General features: G+C 43.3%; 2 protein-coding genes across 10 annotated transcripts in view; one reads left to right on the top strand and one right to left on the bottom strand.

Annotated features, from left to right (window-relative positions):
- Positions 1–933: 933 nt before the first annotated feature.
- Positions 934–7,616, bottom strand: rab36 (RAB36, member RAS oncogene family). 5 transcript variants are annotated; one of them, XM_047332144.1, is made up of 11 exons: positions 7,543–7,616; positions 5,499–5,582; positions 3,613–3,704; positions 3,421–3,495; positions 3,172–3,273; positions 3,013–3,077; positions 2,870–2,921; positions 2,197–2,278; positions 2,029–2,119; positions 1,838–1,951; positions 934–1,762 (listed from the first exon to the last, which is right to left on the bottom strand). In XM_047332144.1, exons 1-11 carry the CDS (start codon positions 7,585–7,587, stop codon positions 1,701–1,703), a joined length of 864 nt encoding a protein of 287 aa, XP_047188100.1. In that variant the 5' UTR covers positions 7,588–7,616; the 3' UTR covers positions 934–1,700. The 5 variants fall into 5 exon arrangements, with proteins under 5 accessions (XP_047188100.1, XP_047188104.1, XP_047188103.1 ...); XM_047332148.1 differs by lacking the exon at positions 7,543–7,616 and adding an exon at positions 6,183–6,317; XM_047332147.1 differs by lacking the exon at positions 7,543–7,616 and adding an exon at positions 5,902–5,923.
- A 116-nt stretch (positions 7,617–7,732) lies between these two features.
- LOC118311153 (dynein axonemal intermediate chain 4-like) overlaps positions 7,733–17,554 on the top strand; it is a 10,148-nt gene continuing 326 nt past the window's right edge. The window contains exons 1-17 of one of the 5 annotated variants that reach the window (XM_047332143.1): positions 7,767–7,874; positions 8,338–8,416; positions 10,648–10,767; positions 10,865–11,031; positions 11,329–11,435; positions 12,168–12,324; positions 12,692–12,831; positions 13,389–13,526; positions 13,642–13,827; positions 13,939–14,078; positions 14,982–15,068; positions 15,190–15,344; positions 15,597–15,754; positions 16,022–16,143; positions 16,259–16,357; positions 16,778–17,004; positions 17,091–17,244. In XM_047332143.1, coding sequence (XP_047188099.1) covers positions 10,672–10,767; positions 10,865–11,031; positions 11,329–11,435; positions 12,168–12,324; positions 12,692–12,831; positions 13,389–13,526; positions 13,642–13,827; positions 13,939–14,078; positions 14,982–15,068; positions 15,190–15,344; positions 15,597–15,754; positions 16,022–16,143; positions 16,259–16,357; positions 16,778–17,004; positions 17,091–17,244 — 2,133 coding nt within the window. In that variant the 5' untranslated portion in view covers positions 7,767–7,874; positions 8,338–8,416; positions 10,648–10,671. Of the gene's footprint in view, positions 7,875–8,337; positions 8,417–9,133; positions 9,565–10,644; positions 10,768–10,864; positions 11,032–11,328; positions 11,436–12,167; positions 12,325–12,691; positions 12,832–13,388; positions 13,527–13,641; positions 13,828–13,938; positions 14,079–14,981; positions 15,069–15,189; positions 15,345–15,596; positions 15,755–16,021; positions 16,144–16,258; positions 16,358–16,777; positions 17,005–17,090; positions 17,245–17,554 lie in introns of those variants that run through there. The other 4 variants (XM_047332141.1, XM_035634741.2, XM_047332140.1 and 1 more) reach the window with 4 other exon arrangements.

Here is a 17,554-nt window from a genome sequence, read left to right as displayed (position 1 = left end):
AAGCGCAGACTTAAACGTCTGTCTGGCGGCAAACTGAAGCAGTGAAAAAAATACATCCTTCCACATACAACTGAACGGGTGTTTTTGTTTAGGTAACGTTTAAAAATGTGTTGAAAAAGACGTTTTTCGGTGGTACCCTCTTCAACAGTGGGAATCTGACTTGCTCTACTTCCACTTCTCATCCAAACTCCATAAGATGACAGCACTGATCACCATCTCCATGAGGTAACATATTAACTATGCATAAGAAACTCATACAACCCCACTTCAAAATCACTGAACTATTCCTTTAAGTTGATCCCATTGTAAGTGCACCTATATGTCACCACATCCCATTTTCCCCACTGGAGGGGCACTTCTCCATTAGGAATCGTCCCCACGTTCTCACATGTGTAGGGACTCTCTTTACAGCACTGCATCACATTTTCTCCACTGGAGGGGCACTTCTCCATCAGAGTAGCACCGAATTGTGCACTTCATCATGTCTTCTCACCTGTAGGAGTACCGTATACAGCACTGCATCCCAACCTCTCTATTGGAAAGGGCCCCCTTTGGGGCACTGTCATGTAGGGGCGGCATATAGGTCACTTCATAACACCACCCTTTTCCATTGGAAGGGCACCCATATAGGGAACGTCAAGTTTAGACCATTGTAAGGGCACCTTATAGGGCACTGCATCACGTTTTCTCCACTAGAAAGGCACTCATTAAGACACGTTATCAGATTTCCGTGCTCTAAAGGGCACATCGTCATCATTTATTGCATGAAAGTTCACCCTAGAGGGCACGCCATCATTTTTTCTCATGTGAATGGCAGCCAAAAGGGAACTTCCTCTTGTTCTCGCCACTCTAGAGGGAACTTTAGTAATGTGTTTTCAACCATGGGGGCACCAGGGGGCCGGTCTTGAATAATATGAAGACAAGACGTATGAGTCTGCTGATAAGACTATTTAATAAACAATAGTAGGCTTTAGACAAAAATACTGGTCTCATAAATGTACAGCTGGTTTCATCAGCTGTTGCTCAGTTACATCAAGAAATTACATTAAGGTATTATGATGTATTAGTACCATACACATTTACACTTTCATTACTATAAGAGTAAACATAAACATTTGGTTTAGCTGCTCCGGAATTTCAGCCTCTAAACGTGTCAGTGTACAACCCATAATATTAATGAGACAATATTCCACAATACTGTATGAAGAAACAAACGCTATTAAAAGAGTAAAGAAAAGCCTAAGTGACCATTCGAGGGTTTCACGAGGGACGATGTTGGTCTTACAGTATGTCCCAAATATGATCCGGTCCAGGCACTGTCCAAGACCGATTTTTTTTTTTTTACAAATATTGCAGAATTGACCAAAACTTAACGAGAACATTGTAAACTAAAACGTCAGTAATAACATTTGCTTTATAATATTAGTTATTACAATAGTCTGATTTTATCCTGGCTTTCTCAAGATCTAAACATTTTGATCTATGGAATTTTTGTGCTATGAAGATTTTTAAATTCATCAAATTTTGTATAATCTAAAAAAAGAATCCATTATTGATGGTTTACAGTCCAATAACAATTGATTTCCAAAAATGCACATTGATCAAACTGGTTGAGCGTCAGAGCGCGTGGCTGTTTTGATGAAATAAGAGGCTGATTTCAGTCTGGTGCTCCCTGTGACCACTCCCAGATCCTCTCCTCATCAGCAGCAGCTTCTCTTAGTGTCTGGGGGTGTGGCCTCGTCCAGTTTGGCATAATCTGACTCTGTCAAAACAAACATTTATTCTATGAATGTAGACCCCTCCAGACTCTCCTTTTTGGGGTTGAGTCACTACTTACTGATGCTGTCTCCTCGTCCGATGCTAGCAGGGATCCCGTTCTCCGTGTCCTTCAGCATGCACTTCTCGAAGGCCAAGGCTGCCACCCTGAAGAAAAACCCCTGCACGTTCTCCCCTGAACATAAGTAGGTTCTTATGATTTTTGATGTAACATACAGCAACAACTGACAGACGTGATCCCTTGGTTTTTACCTGTTTTAGATGAAACAGCCCAAAACTCTGCATGCATTTCTGTTGCTACCCTAACGGCATCTTTCTCTGTCCTCTGTCTTTCTTCTGAGGGCTAAGAAACGAGACAGTGGGCTGTTATAGAAACACGTGTATGAAAATCTGCAAACTAAACATGTGACGTATACTCACCAGCAGGTCTTTTTTAGTGCCAACCAAGAAGATGAAACATGAGCCAGGCTCATTTTCGCTCATGGCCTCATGTAACCATTGGCTAAGAAAAAATGAAAATATTTACACTATCTCATGATGTCACTCAGTTTTACAGTTCTAGTCTTTTAAAATGACTTGCTGATAAATCACTGAAACAGTAATCAAGATTAGCTGCACAATATTTTTGGCCGACTGCTGAGCCTACAGACTTGATTTCTACAAGATATTATATCTGGATATCTCAAAAGTGTTATTCTGGAAAATATATCACCTTTTGTATTGTGAGGATAAATTCTTTTTTTGCCACATCACCTGACTCAGTTGCAGTTGAAAGCTCCAGGAAAGGAGTGAGTCGAGCCTAGAGTTTACATTATTCTGCTTATATGTCACATCTTGTCTTTACACCGACAAGATCATGCCCTCAATTACTTTATGTTCAAATTTACAACGAAAAGCTGCTCAAAGTAATGTATTATTTATTTTGTAATGTAAGCAGGTGTGGCTTAAAGAGAGGGAGACAAGGCTGTTCTGTAGCTGAGCCCAATGTACATAATGAATTATAGGTAGCAGCGTCATCAAAATGTTCTTGTGTCATAATTGATATAATACAGCTGTAGAATAAGCCCAGAGATAAAGTCACAATCATACCTACCGTGTGTGATCCAGGGACTTAATGTCTGCCATGTCAAATACAGTGATAATGACTGGAAAAGATGAACAATAAGTTTCAGAATTATTAGTGTAAGTGAGCTCAAATGTAAAATGGTCTCACCTAGCATTGCACATACAACTTACCCTGAGCACCTCTGTAGTATGCAGATGCAATACACTTGAATTTTTCCTGCCCAGCAGTATCCCATCTATAAAAAAACAAAACAATTACTAATGAACATGGATGTCAAAAACACAGATCACTCTAAAGTTACATACTGTTATGAAATTCAAACGACTCACATCTGAAGGGAGAAAGGAACTCCAGATATTTCGAACCTCTCGATCTCAAAGTCTACTCCGATGGTGGCCTTGTAGTCTCTCTCAAATACATCTTTACAAAACCTGAACACAGCAAAACAGTCAGGTCACAGTTCCACAGTTGCTCAGACTTTCAGCACTTTTACATGCTGTTCAATTATGATTTTACGTGATGTTCTGTAGCTGATGTCAGTAATCATATTGTGATCCGTTACATGGGTTATGTCTTACCGATTAATGAGGCAGGTCTTCCCCACATTGAGGTCTCCAACAACCACCACTTTTGACATTTTCTGTCGGTCCCATCTTTAAAGATTACAAGACAGGTTTTTTTTTTTTACATATCATTGAGAGACACATGATTTAAATATGAGGTTCAGGCAAAACTAAGAATGAGTCCTCAACCCGAAGAAGGGGACTCACGGCTGATGTCTGGCAGCACTGTCTTTACATGCTGCTTTAGCCCGAGTGTCCCAGTCTTCCTTCAGCTGCAGAGAGGCCTCAGTTGTGTAGCACTGAAAACAACACAATCATATACCACTGACATTCACTCTGCACAAAGCTGCTGCCATGCTCGCAGCCCTGTGATGATGCACAGCGGCGCTGTGAGCTAAGTCCTCACATCAGCATAACAACAGGCTCACAGTGAATTTGGTTCTAATTAGTTATTTGGTGGTGTGAAAAAGGCGTGAAACATCACAATTGACAGATGAAACCGATTTTTGAGAGTGATACTTTCTGTATCAGTGGGTCCTCGAGACCGTGACTCAAATCTACGATGGCTGCTGCGCAGACTCTGGCTCCACATGACGTAAAAGGCAAAAGATTGTAACTCCTGTCTCCGAGACCGTGATGACGGGACAAGTCATTACAAATCATCCTGTGAGCACCATGGGCATCTGTACTAGATTTAGTGCAATTCATGCAACAGACATATTATGCAAAATTCACTTTTTCAGTTTTTAAAAAACTGTTGTCTTTTTTATGAACTGACTAAACCCTCCAGCCTGAAGCAACAACTGGTTCAGATTTCTCTTCCACTGTGATGTCACAGTTGGACACTTTTGGGGTAACCCCGCCTACAATCGGAGAATCTCCACTTCTCTGGTGGAGGGGCGTGGCATTTCCTACACATTTTGAAGTCGGTTGACCAATCAGAGCAGCCTGGGGTTTATCGGGAGGCGGGGCTAAAACAAATCCAGGAGTTTTAGACTGAGGGTGAAAAGAGGAGCTGCAGGAATGGGCACTGATGACTTTTCTGAACATTTAAGCATGTAAACCTTTTCAAGTGGTAACACAAATTAAAAGTGTGAACCTGAATATGAGCAGAATATGTCACCTTTAACATTTTACTTTCAAGTCCAATTCGGTCAGTATATGGTTGTTTTCATTTTTCATGCTCTCTGGGTTACAGCAAATTCCCTAATAAAGGTTTAATTCATTCAACCTGAGGTTGGCGCCAGAGGAAAGGTTCAGTCATCACCAAAGTGGGGAAGATTCATCTTCTGGGGACCAGGAATGTCTGTTAAAATTTCATGGCAATCCAATTTTATGACCCAATTGGACAGAAATATAGACATACCCATTCTTTGTGCCTCACCAGTAGCATGGCTAAAACATATGCATTATGTATGCAATTCATCCTGTGCCATGATGGGTGAATATGTGTTGCTTTGGATATAATGAACTCCTTCCTAACATGATCTGTTTTATTTTCATACATGTTGTTTCAATGTTATTGTGTTGACTCAGATCTTCATTCGTCGAGACCCACTCAAAATGCCTCACAAACAGCTTTCACTTCTGGATCTCAAACTGAAGGTGTGTTTTTGTGTCACCAAATGAATTAATAGCTTGTACTTGCAAGATACAGCATATAGGATTTCAGACTTAAAATGCAAATGACCAGAAGATCAGTTCTACAATTAAAAAGACTGAAACTAAAGAATCCATCAGATTCCTCAGCCTTAAAGATTTCTGTGTTTAACTGCATTCATGATGACTGAATCTTAATAACATGGCTTAAGATATTGATGGTCTATTCTGCTTCTGGCATGTGTTCTATAACATCGGTTCAAACCAAAGTCACAAAACATCCTGGATTTCTGCCCGATACTACAGTGCCTTGGCGGAGGATGTGCTGAGAGGCTTGACTGCAACCGCATGCACAGTAATTACCCCAAGTGCTGTGATCTAATTTAACAATCTTGGAGAGCCCGTGTAGGTGGATGTCACACGTTTCCAATACATTTAACAGGAGCTCCTGCTATTTGAACTCCAGTGATCTGACAGTGGAGCAGAGGAGATACCTGTGGGAAGTCCCGGACGGCCCTGTCCCTGCTGACGGGCGGTGGGAACGGCATCATCCCGTTCCTGTTCTCCTGCACGATGACCTGAGAGGGAATGGGCCACAACAGTTAGTTCGCACCAAGGCCTCCTTGAATACCTGGGGGCACATTTTTGTACAAAGGTTCTCTGGACGAAATGCAGAACAAACTCTGACGTTCATTCACACTCATGATGTAGTTCAACGTTGGAGGCAGCGGACACGGTGCGAGTGTTGAACACTGGTCGGGACATTGAAACGCTGTCCGGTCGTATTCTGTTTCCTCCGACGCTGACCTGGAGCATTGTCAAGTTGTCTAGTACAAGGCAGATATTTATGTCACTTCCTCCGAAATAAAAGTTTAAATCGTGGGGGTATGTATGTACCATTCAACATATTTTTTTTTTAATGATTCGTTATGTACTTCCGCCTCGTGGCTCCTTCCGCTGGACACACAACTGCGTGATCTCACGTATCAGGCAGGCTTACGCGCGACGGCCGCGATTTTAATGTGAAAATCCCGAGCGGAAGTTGTGCGACACCGTTGACGGGGACACTGGTAGGCGACGCGGCCGACGCGCATCGCGCCTTTGTTGCACACGTGCGGAACACGTCGTGTCCGTACAGCGGCTCACATCACGCACGCACGCGGACCGCGTGTACTCACCGCAGCCGACGCCGGGGCCGATATGTCGTCTCCTACGCGGCTCGGTCGCTTCTCCTCCAGTCGCCAGCCCGGACGCTGTGTGATGAGCGGCTCGTTTCCATGGCGACCACACTGCGTGTGGCGCCTGTGTCACGTGATGTTTGAGCTTTCCGCTTTTGCTCGCGCACGCGCACGCACGCACGCCAGTCCGGCAAAGTTGGAAAGATATTGACAGATTCGGACCGGTGTGAAACTGCACACCCTCCCTTGGTCAGACTGCAGCTCATATTTCGGAACAACATGCTTTTAAAAGATAATTTTTGTGAATTTTCGTTTGAAATATTTTTTTATAACGTCACTACTGTACAGTGCTGTACAGAGTCACCAAAATCACCTCACAAAAAAAAATGAACTTCCCATGGTCATACTGCAGTTCTTATGTTGGACAGAAAATACTGCAGCCTACTTTTGGTGAATTTATATTTGAAATAATTTTATCATGGTCACACTACAGCTCTAATTTTGGACATAAAAATTCTTTTAGACAACTTTGGTGAATTTTTATTTCAAATAATTTTAATAACTTCACTACTGTACAGTGCAGAGTCACCAATACACCTCACACAAAGATGTACTTACCATGGTAACACTACACATCTTATTTTGTGTTTAAAGCTTATTTTAGGCTAAAAAAGGTGAGTGTAACTATAATCATTTTTTTTAGGCAATTTGAGAGTAAGTGGTCTCTGTATACTAAAGATACAGGACTACAAAATTTCAAATGTGAACATGTATAAACATGAATTCTTGTAATCACTTGTGACAACAGAAAAAAATGTTTTTTACCCAAAACATTTCAGAATAACAGTTTCCCTTTTTTGTTGGACCTGTAGAGGGAAATAAATTATGTGTGCTGTGTACATGAGATCTTTGTGTTACTAAGGGTTAGGGTTCGGGCCCGAGTCTATTTGAACAAAAAATTTCACGTATTATGTCAGGTCACATTTGAAGACTATGACGGAGCCATTGGATTTGTCAACATTAGAATTGCTCACTGGAAGTTTGTGGTGAGAATACAGCTACTTTCAGTTTTGTGTATCTTATGCTTTTCTTTGTGATATTTCTAGCGGCCGTTGAATGAATGGATGAATGGATGAATGGATGGGCGTTGCTCCTCTGTGAATGAGCGTCAACCAATCTCACAATGGACAGCGGCTATCAGGACTGACGACGATGTAAGGGAGGAAACCAACTATCCTGGGCAATGTGTGAATGCTGATTGGCTGAAAAGCAGTGACGTCACCCACTGTGCCCCAAGGAAAATCCTTGGCCGAACAACAGAGCAGATAAAAAGACGTGTAGGATGTCACTGCATTTTTATCTGCAAACCATGACTGTCAGGCTGACATTTGTTTTTATTGATCATTAACCATGGTTTAAAATGTTCTTAATTGTAATGTAAAAATGAATAAAGCGTACTGAGTGTTCCATGAGGACTTCATTATGACAATAGACTGCCTTTGATTCCTATGCCTTTGATCTGTCATCAACTTTGATCACCAGTTTATAAAACTGAACCAGTACAGAGAAACAACCCTATTTCCACAATTCACCACATTCATTTTGTTTGGATTTGTTCTGTTACACATAGCTCATCAAAAAATGTCAAGTGCCTCCGTGTTATGTAGGAAGGGAAAGGGGGTCACCAGTGCTGTAAGTAACTCAAGTACTTTGTCTCTAAAATAAAGTGTTTATATTGCTATCATGTTTGAATATTTACCGAACCTTTATGGGTTCATGTGACACAGAAAATGAACAGCAAAAAACCCACAAGGTACTAAAGTCAGGAATACCAAAGATAATGTTCAGACTCTCAGTTGGAATGCATGGCTTTCATATTTTAACCAATTAAGAAATTGGAAAACAAGAAGGCTCCAAACAGAACAATATTTTTGGAGTTAACTTTTGTTCTTTGTCATAATTAACTAATAGATAAATTATCAACTTTTAACAAATAGTTATTTTTCTACAGTATGGTATGTATTGTTTACAGTGTATATAGACATGTAGAGTATACGTTTTGTATGTATACATGGGCGTAATCTGTCACCCCCAACATTCAAATTTGTTATTTGTCTTTTGACCACACGCCATCATCGCTTGACGGGGGGAGCAGAACACGGGCCCGAGTCCAGGAACGTCACGTGAACACTCTAAAAATAGTTCACTGAACAATAGAAACTTCTAATGAGCAGGTATCGTGTATGCGGCACTACGTTAAAATCAAAATCAAACGCCAGCAGCAGATGAATTTAATGTCATGGATGAAGAGAAAGAAAGGAGATGTGAGCTGGTTGATTCAGTAAATTAGCTCAACATATAATGTATGTTCACATAAACTGCTGCTAGGTAACTTTGGACCGTTAGTTAAATGTTGAATGTAGAACATTCTGTGTAACATGAAAACAAGTCCACTTTAAACCACAGCAATGAATGACAAGCAGACTCTCTGGCTGCACATTTTCATATTTCATAGTAGAAACCTGTGGGGACAGGCACAAGTGGAGAAGTGCAGGCAGGCAAGCAGGAAGCTGAACCCAACCACGCTAACCCAAAGCTCATTGTAGTGCAGCAGCTCACAAACAAACATATGATGGAGCAGCGAACATGTGAGGGGACAGAAAGGGAGCACAGGCCAGGATCAGGGAGATGCAGCCACTGGCTTTGTATGTAGACTGTGGCTCCCACTGTGTAAATCTGGTCTCTCAGGCTGCTCGTACAGCGTCATCACTGACATCTGATGCCCTCGATTGGGTCCACAAGCTTGGCTGTCTGTACAAATTGTCAGGCAAATACAAAACAAATTTAGTGAACCTCGCAACTTCAGCATCAGGGACAGTTCGCAACCTGCAGCCCTTGTGTCAAATAAAATGGACGACAAGGATTCCAGCAATCTGGTCCGTGAGTCAGCTTAGAGGACATGGCCCAAACAGATGCCTCAAACACTGGTGTGACAGCAAGAGGGCATCTGGAGAGATTTGGAAGAAGTACCACAGTGTTAGGACTCATAAAGACCACTGAAGTAATCGTGGAGTTTGAGTGCCTTAATTGCACACTGCAGAAGCGGACAGAAACAGTGCCTGGTTTGCTCTGCAGCAGATTGTGTGAGGACCACCCTTAGGGCAAAGAGAACTGAGGAGAAGTTCCAGGAGATATACAGCCACGCAACAGAGATTATTACCAAGCTAAATATTCAGCCCATAACCATACCCCACATCCGCCCTCCACCAAAACACTTCATTGGCAATGGCACTACTGCACACACAACCACAACCCCAGAAGAACACTGCAGAGCTGACCTCTTCAAGGTGCTGGATACTGTGGACATGCAGCTGAAGGAGAGGTTTGATCAGGGTGGTCTGAAAACATTGGTGAAGCTGGAGGAAGCCCTCCTAATAGGGGAGATGAGCACTGGTGTAGTGGGCCAGTATCCATAGTTAAACCAAAGGTCACTGAAGGTGCAGCTGAACATGTTTCAGCTCCAATACACATACACAACCAATTCAGAGTCCGCAGCTATTTTGAGGAATCAGTTGCTTTTAGTCTGTGGCCTTTTCAACCAAGTAGAAGCACTTGTACAACTTCTTATGGTTGTTCCTACAGCCTCTGCTGAAGCAGAGAGGAGCTTCAGTGCTCTGAGTAGCTTTAAGGTCTGGCTGAGAGGCACAATGTTGCAAATTCATATTAACAATATAGCGGTCTGTCACATTCAAAAAGAAATACTGGATAAAGTCAGCAAGGAAAACATTAACCAGGAGTTTATCCATGCAAATGAGTACAGGAAGCATGTATTTGGTTCTTTCATGTTAGAAGAGGAGACATGCAGTAGAGAAGGGTGGATCAAGGGAGTTAGGATACATTGGGATTGAATGGATAGATAGAGGACAATAAAAATTGTTCTTTATATTAAAAGTTTGTTTAACAGTGGAAATTGAATCTCACCTAATTTACATTTTATTCACACAACGTTACTGGTGAACATTTTTGACTCTATGAAAGGATTCCCTCAAGTCTAGGAAATCGAACCCCTATATCAAACAATCAAGAGAGCTTTTTCTTATACAAAGTAAGGTACTATTCTTACTGGAAGAATTCATCATTATGATCACCTGAATTATTTCCTGGATTTTGTATAACCGTAGTCCCTAAATGTATGTAGAAAGGCAGGAAATAGGATTCAAATCGAAAACATTATTCTGGCATAGGACCCCCAGACCCCCTGTTTTGTGTCCCCCACACTTCTCAGACCAAAGTTACACCCTTGTATGTATATATGCTTTAATATAAAATAGTATAGCAAGGTGTTTATTAGTATATCATTATTATTGGAGTGCACTATATTATCTAATTAACGGATTTAACTGCGTATTAATTACCAACAGAGTCAAATAGATCAAAAACATGTCTGTATTTTTTTTTACAGCAGCAGGTTACCAGACGCTCGAACAGTATGGTCAGTTCGGTCAGAGTGGGAAGATTCAGTCTGGACAGTAGAAGCAAAGTTCTGGAGAAGGGCCACAGTCGAACTCGAAGACAAGCGGATCGGGTAATAGAGTTTGTCTCACGTGCAGCAGCAGGTCAGTGATGATGATGATGATGATGACGGAGCTACAGTGACCGTCTGTGTGGCTGGTTGGCTGCAGGTGTTGGATGACGATGGCAATGACGTGACTCCCCAGCCTCTGAGCCAGGCGGATCCTTCAGGAGCGTATCAGGCCAAAGGCGACCGGTTCTTTGTGGAGGACATCACTGGTGGATCAGCCTCAGAACAGGCGGCGGCCACGGGCAGCTTCACCCTGCCCTTCTCCAGGTACCAGGTGGACACGTGTGTATGTGTGTGTGTGTGTGTGTGTGTGTGTGTGTGTCTGATCCCTGGTCCCACTTAAATGTGAATATTTACCACAGGCATGTATAAATCTATGGCATCACCTGTAGTAGCTGAATGTATGATTCACTGATAAGACAGATGATGAGGACCAAGACAATAGTCATTTCATCTTTACCATATGATCTGTAGACACATTGTTAACAATGTACTACAGTGCTTGACATGTATTTCTTCTTTGCAAATTTTCGAAATTAAAAATGTTAATTTTTTTCCCCTTAGGTCGTCATTCGGAAGCAGCAGATTATCCGGCCTGTCTACAATAGAGTCAATACAAAAAGAGATTTTGTACACATTTTCCAAACGAGACATGCCCATTAGCATCCCAGGTTCATCACAACATTTTCTTTTCTTCCATTAAAAAAAGATTATATATATATATATAAATTACTGTATTAATCCTTTCTGACATCAGAGCCAGCCCTAGCCATAGGCTCAGTCACCCTCAGTCCTCACCCTCTCTCCCTTGAAAGAATATTAAATCTGTTAAAACCTTCATGGAGTCTGGTCGTCTGCATTTTGGGTCCAAATTCTAGCCCTGAACACTTCTAATTACAAAAACAGACAAACTGTCCCTGAACTGTCAGTCACGAGTTGACGACATGATGAACACTGTCTGCTGTCATGACGTGATGAAAGTAACCAACACATGCATGTTATTATGCATCGTCCAAGATTGTCCAGGAGTTGCAGCTGATAAAATGAGTCGAGAAAGGATGAAATTATTCTTAACAGTTCTAAAAATTATTTATTATGTATAATTAGTATATCATTCATATTGTATTAATGTATATTATTATATATTGCGAATCTTGGATGTCGTACAATGTTTAATTTCTGCCATTGCAAGTAGTGATTAGTGTTGGACAAATAATGGGGTGGGGGGCTTCTCAACATTGCCAAGGCCGGCACTGAATCTTTAACATTTAAATTGACACAAAGTTGATTTCACCTAAATGCAGTAAAACAGAGTCACATTTAGTTTGTTCTCTGCAGCAGACAGCTGTAACACACCGTATCTCTTTGTTGTATTTTGTCTCATGTCTTGTGTTTCCTGCCAGACGAGCACAAGAAAAGAGACACTGTGGAAGAGGAGGTGACAGAAGAAATGTTGAAGGAAGTCATTGACGTCTACATTTCGGAGACGGACAGCGTTTCACTGCTGGACATACCCTCCACCGTCATGTCGGTGGACACTGATGAATCAGAAGCTATCATGTGAGTAAAGTTCTCCTCTTCCTGAATCTCTTAACCATGTTTTCATTATAAGTGCCATGGGACACTCATACTACTGCAGTACTGATGCACTACTGATGCACTACTGATGCAGTACTACTGCAGTTACTCATTCCGTACTGATGCAGTACTACTGCAGTTACTCATTCCGTACTGATGCAGTACTACTGCAGTTACTCATTCCGTACTACTGCAGTACTACTGCAGTACTGACGCAGTGACTGTGGAATTGAAGTGATTTTCTCTGTTGGGCAGTACTGATCAGTGTTGACACTCCTCTGGGTCTGGTGATGTGAGACTAATCAGTCAGTGATTGGTTCGATCTTTGGCTCTCACCTTGATCCTACAGAGAGAGAAACCGTCAGTATGCTGAAGTTTGCAGGAACAGAATGGGCAACGATAAGTACATGGAGCGATCAATGCAGACGCTGAGCGGAGCCGCGAAAGACAAACATGTCCAGAGTGATGCCGTGGTCATGGTGAACACAGGTTAGGCTCATTGTTTTCCCTCAGAGCTTCGTAACTATGTTAACGTTGCTTTCACTGGTTGTGGACATGTTGTGTCCAGCACAAAGCATCACCGTTCTGGTTCAGTCCACGACCAGCTCAGCAGATGGGAGACGGGTCAGAGAGCAGCAGTGGACGTGATGCTGCGTTTAGCAGCTACAGAGCCACGCGTTTCCCTCAGGACTTGTAGACACAGAACTAAAGGAGACAATAATTGACTTAGATTTGCCATGTGGACAAATTCATAAAAAGGGGCTCAAAATAATGGATTTAAATGTCATGCTTTTCCAAAATCCAAAGAAATCTTCAGTTAACTAAAGCTGAAGATTAATCACATCTGGATTTATTTTGAGAATATTTGAGAAGCTGAAGGCAGCAAATTAAAGTTCAACTTAATCTTAAACAGTTAATCAATGATCAAAATAGATGAATAAACTGATCTGCAACCTTACAACCTGCAAACAGAGGGAAGTTTGATTGTTGTTTTTTATAATCTAGATGTAAACAACCCTTCAGTGTTGTATGTCTTTTGTCCACAGCTACGTCTGCCAGCACCTGGGACATATATGATGCTCTGTGCAGCCCTGTGCCACAGAAGACCAACTATCCAGAGGCGGTTGTGGACATGAGCAGGAGTGCAGAGAGGAGCATGTCAGTGGGCAGCACAGCCAGCACGGGTAACAGCCACAGACGCTCTGCTGCGTCCAGTCTATAAAACAAAGGATGCTCATGAATCTGCCTGTAAAGACTCAGAGTATGATTTGTATCATTTCCTTGTCTCTCTCTCTCCAGCCACTGCTGTTAGCTCACTGAAGGAGGTGGACGCGTTTGGCAGCACCTCGGGTGCGGAGTCAGACCTGCAGCTCATCATGCAATCAGAGACATTCCAAAACTGCTTACTAGTAATGGAGAAGAGCATCCTGGGAAACACCTTCCAACCTGACCTGGCTGCTTACAGACAGCTGCCTGTACTGGAAGGTAACACACTTCAGAAGCACAAGTGATAATGCAGTTGAATCAACATGCTTACTGGTCGGTCCTCCCTACGCACACACAACATTTTGTGATTGTGATCACTGACTGTGGCAGACCCAGACTTCCCGGTGGGGCAGAGGAAGGAGGAGACCGAGAGCGGTGGGCCTCCAGCTCTGCAGCGTTTGTGGGCGTTCAGCTGTGAGCTCAACAGAGGACGCAGTGTCAGAAGCATGGCCTGGAACAAGAAGAACACGGTAACTGCCTGCTAGCAGTGCAGGAGGACGATGTAGCTGTTCTGAATCCTGCCAGCTGAGCTCTGATTGGTCAATTGTTTCTTCATCCAGGGCAAATAGCCACCACTGAACATTGCAGACCTATTTAATCATGAAGCAAATCTGAAATCTTGGTTGTGATTCAGAAACATGGAGCCAGACACACACACACAAATAAGGATTGTAACCCTTGGGGGGCATTTTGGATCTCTCAGGGGATGGAGTTCCAGAGGATAGTGGCTGCAACACAGAAGGCTCTGTCCCCAAAAGTTTGCAGTCTGGTGTGAGGGATGGAGAGCAGACCCTTGTCCGTGGACCGCAGATTCCGGTGTAGGGATGGAGAAGTCCAGGAATTCTGGGGGGTAACTGCTTTTCCAGCATTTTCCCGAGGAAGGGAAGGTTGGAGATTGGTTGGTAGTTAATGAGGCCCCCCGGGTCCAGACTGGGTTTTTGAGAATGGGGGTGAAGGCAGCTGTTTTGAAGCTGGAGGGTATCATGCCAGATTACAAGGAGGAGTTAATGAGATCCACCATGATGGGACAGAGGGGCATGCCTCGACCAGAGATGTGGAGGTCTTGGCTTTGGTTACCAAACCTACATAATATTTTGAGATAAAAAATATCCCACATACAAAAGAGGTGAATGGAATTTTTCAATTATGGCGCACAAATCATGAAAAAAGTTCTATTGTATTTGAAAAACAGTGATATGGCGTAGCAGACACAGTTGCTAGTCTTCATTTTCATCCGTGTCATCATCTGTAGAAACAACATTCTCTTCACACACTGATAGAACTAAGCTGATCATAACTGTGCCTGGATGTTGTTAAATCTTTGAATTATTCTATTGGCTAAGAGAAATCTTCATGTGTCTGTTTTCTGTTAGGACCTCCTGGCTGTGGGTTATGGTGAAAATGACTCCGGCGACCTGACACCAGGCCTGGTGTGCTGCTGGTCCCTCAAAAACCCCACAGTAAGACCCTTTTCTATCCTTGACTTACTCTGGCAGACTTGCTCCAGTGCAAAATTCTGCACACACAACGTTGAGTGGCACGTGAGTTCATGTGGGAGTCATCATGTGTTCCCCTTTGCAGTGGCCTGAGCGTGTCCTCCACTGTGACAGTGCTGTCACCTCTCTAGACTTCTCAGCCAACAACCCCAGTCGACTGGCTGTGGGGATGCTCAATGGCAACATTGCTATCTACGATGTGCAGGGTCGAGAACAAAACTCACACGTGGTTAGCAGCAGGTGAGTATGTTGTGTGTGTTTAAAAGTTCCTGGATCTGCCCCTTTGTCCAGATCCACAGCATAATGTGATAGGTTCTTTCTTGGCTGATGTCCCATCCTTCCCAAAGTTTTAAAGGAACTTTTGTTCAGGATTTTTTGTGTAACCCTCCTGACCAACAAACCTACAAACAAGGGCAGGGGTGTAAACTTACTGGGTGGAGTTAGTGGAGCACTCAGTGAGGTCACTTACAGTATTGCTCTGTGTTTGTGCAGCGAGTGTCTTAAAAAGCACTTGGGTCCAGTGTGGCAGCTCAGGTACAATCAACAAGGACTCAGCTTCGCAGGAGAGAAGGTAGAGGAGCTCTTCTCTGTGTCTGCTGAAGGCAGGATCAGCAGGTGGTTCGAATTCAACACTGGCCTCGACTGCACAGGTATGTGTGGTCAGCTGCAGCTGGTGGTTTGAGTTGACATGAAATCTGAAGGAACCCATTGAAAAGTCCGCCCTGAGAGCTCACCCAGTGACATTCCTGTCTTGTTGAAAGTGCAAACACAAAACCACAAGTTCAATGTTTAAAAAATGCTATGAGATTCATATTTAGTTGCTGTCTTTGTTTGTAGAATCATGATTCAGATGATAAAAAACAAGGCGTATTGTTATCACGTGACTATTCAAACCAGCTGTGCCTCTTCTGTCACAGACGTGATGAAGCTCAAGAGGATTCATAATACGAAGAAGAAGGCCAGAGGGAACAACACAGAGAAGACAGGGAGTGTTCTGACAGCAATGACTCCTGGTCTCTGCTTTGACTTCTATCCAACAGTACGTGTTGAACACACCTCCAGCAGGTTCCAGGCTCATCACAGCAGAGCCTACAGCAGCTACACAGTTGTTCCTCTGACCTTGACTGTTGTGACTGTTGTCATTGTGTCACCAGGACCCCAGTGTCTACTTGGTCGGCACACAGGAAGGTCTCATCCACAGTTGCTCCTCCTCCAACAATCAGCACTTTCTGGATACTTTCAGGAAACACTTTGTGAGTTCTTCTGGATAAAAAGTTCTACAGCCTACTGACGACCTCAGGTCTTCGCTCATTATTCTACACTAACCCTAGAAGTTTATATTTCATCTCTTTAACTGTGATTTTGTAACTCCCACAACACTTTCAGTTGTTTCCTGATACTCTAGTTTGGATTGGGTCTGTGTAGCAGGACTTTGTGCTGCTGTGTGTTGCTCTTCTGTACAAAGCACTTTGTGTACACCTGCACTGGCTCTGCCTGGCTTCTCTCTGTTATCATCACACAACTGAAGGAATCATCGGACCACTAAGCGACATGTAGTCCTGCCTGTCCAGTCCCCCAACATGTTGGAATAAATGTAAAGGCCCTTTGAAAGGAGCTCCCAGGTTGATGATAACATGTTGTTGTTGAAGAGTCATCATCTTGTTCCCTGTCAGTGTGCTGTGAACTGCGTCGCGTGGTGTCCACTCAGTCCTGATGTGTTCCTGAGCTGCTCCTCTGACTGGACCATCCAGCTGTGGAAACTGGACCAGCTCAACCCGGTGTTGGGCTTCACCTCTATCCAGAGGGCAGTGTGTGATATCAAGTGGTCTCCAAAGTGGGCCACTATATTTGGGGCCGTGAACGAGGGACAGCTGGAGATCTGGGACCTGAATTCGAGCTTGTGAGTCAGACTGGGGAGAGAATCTGTCCGTCTGGCTAACGTTCCGCCTGGTCGTCTCTCTGACGTGTCCCGTGTCTCTCCTTAAGCCTGGACCCCGTCGCTGTGCAGCCCGCTGCCCCTGGCGTGACCATGAAGTCCCTGCTGTTTACCTCACGTGCAGACTGTGTCCTGGTTGGAGACAGTGACGGACAAGTGACAGTTTACCAGCTCAAAAACCTGCGAGTGGGAGAGAGCAGCCAGGTGAGACTGTAGTCCATCACCACAACGTCATGTTGAGTCAGTTGAATGTCACAACAATCTGATTGTATGCTGGGATTCTTTCTTAATGATCTACATCTTCTAAGAACAGGAATGTATTGGCTGTAGCTCGGACTGCTCAGGTATACTTGTCTCCTCAACTGAGTTTGTCCAGGTCAAACACACTGAAATATCAATTCAATGTCGTGTGTCTCTTACATGTAACATGTCAATAACAGGCTTTATTTATTAATTCAGTTATTTACTCTGAAACGTGTTCCTGACACCGTGGGGACGTGCGTCACTGAGCTGT

The sequence above is a fragment of the Scophthalmus maximus genome, chromosome 5 (assembly GCF_022379125.1).
Source record: "Scophthalmus maximus strain ysfricsl-2021 chromosome 5, ASM2237912v1, whole genome shotgun sequence".
Taxonomy (NCBI): domain Eukaryota; kingdom Metazoa; phylum Chordata; class Actinopteri; order Pleuronectiformes; family Scophthalmidae; genus Scophthalmus; species Scophthalmus maximus.
This window is presented reverse-complemented; position numbering and strand designations above follow the sequence as displayed.

Bases quoted from the DNA above. Each gene is read 5' to 3' on its own strand.
- rab36 (XM_047332144.1), bottom strand. From the start codon at position 7,587: ATGATCAATAAAAACAAATGTCAGCCTGACAGTCATGGTTTGCAG. The intron at 2,922-3,012 runs GTAAGTTGTATG...CATCTTTTCCAG, and splicing joins ATACTACAGAGGTGCTCAGG to TCATTATCACTGTATTTGAC. The intron at 2,120-2,196 runs GTGAGTATACGT...CTCGTTTCTTAG, and splicing joins GCACTAAAAAAGACCTGCTG to CCCTCAGAAGAAAGACAGAG.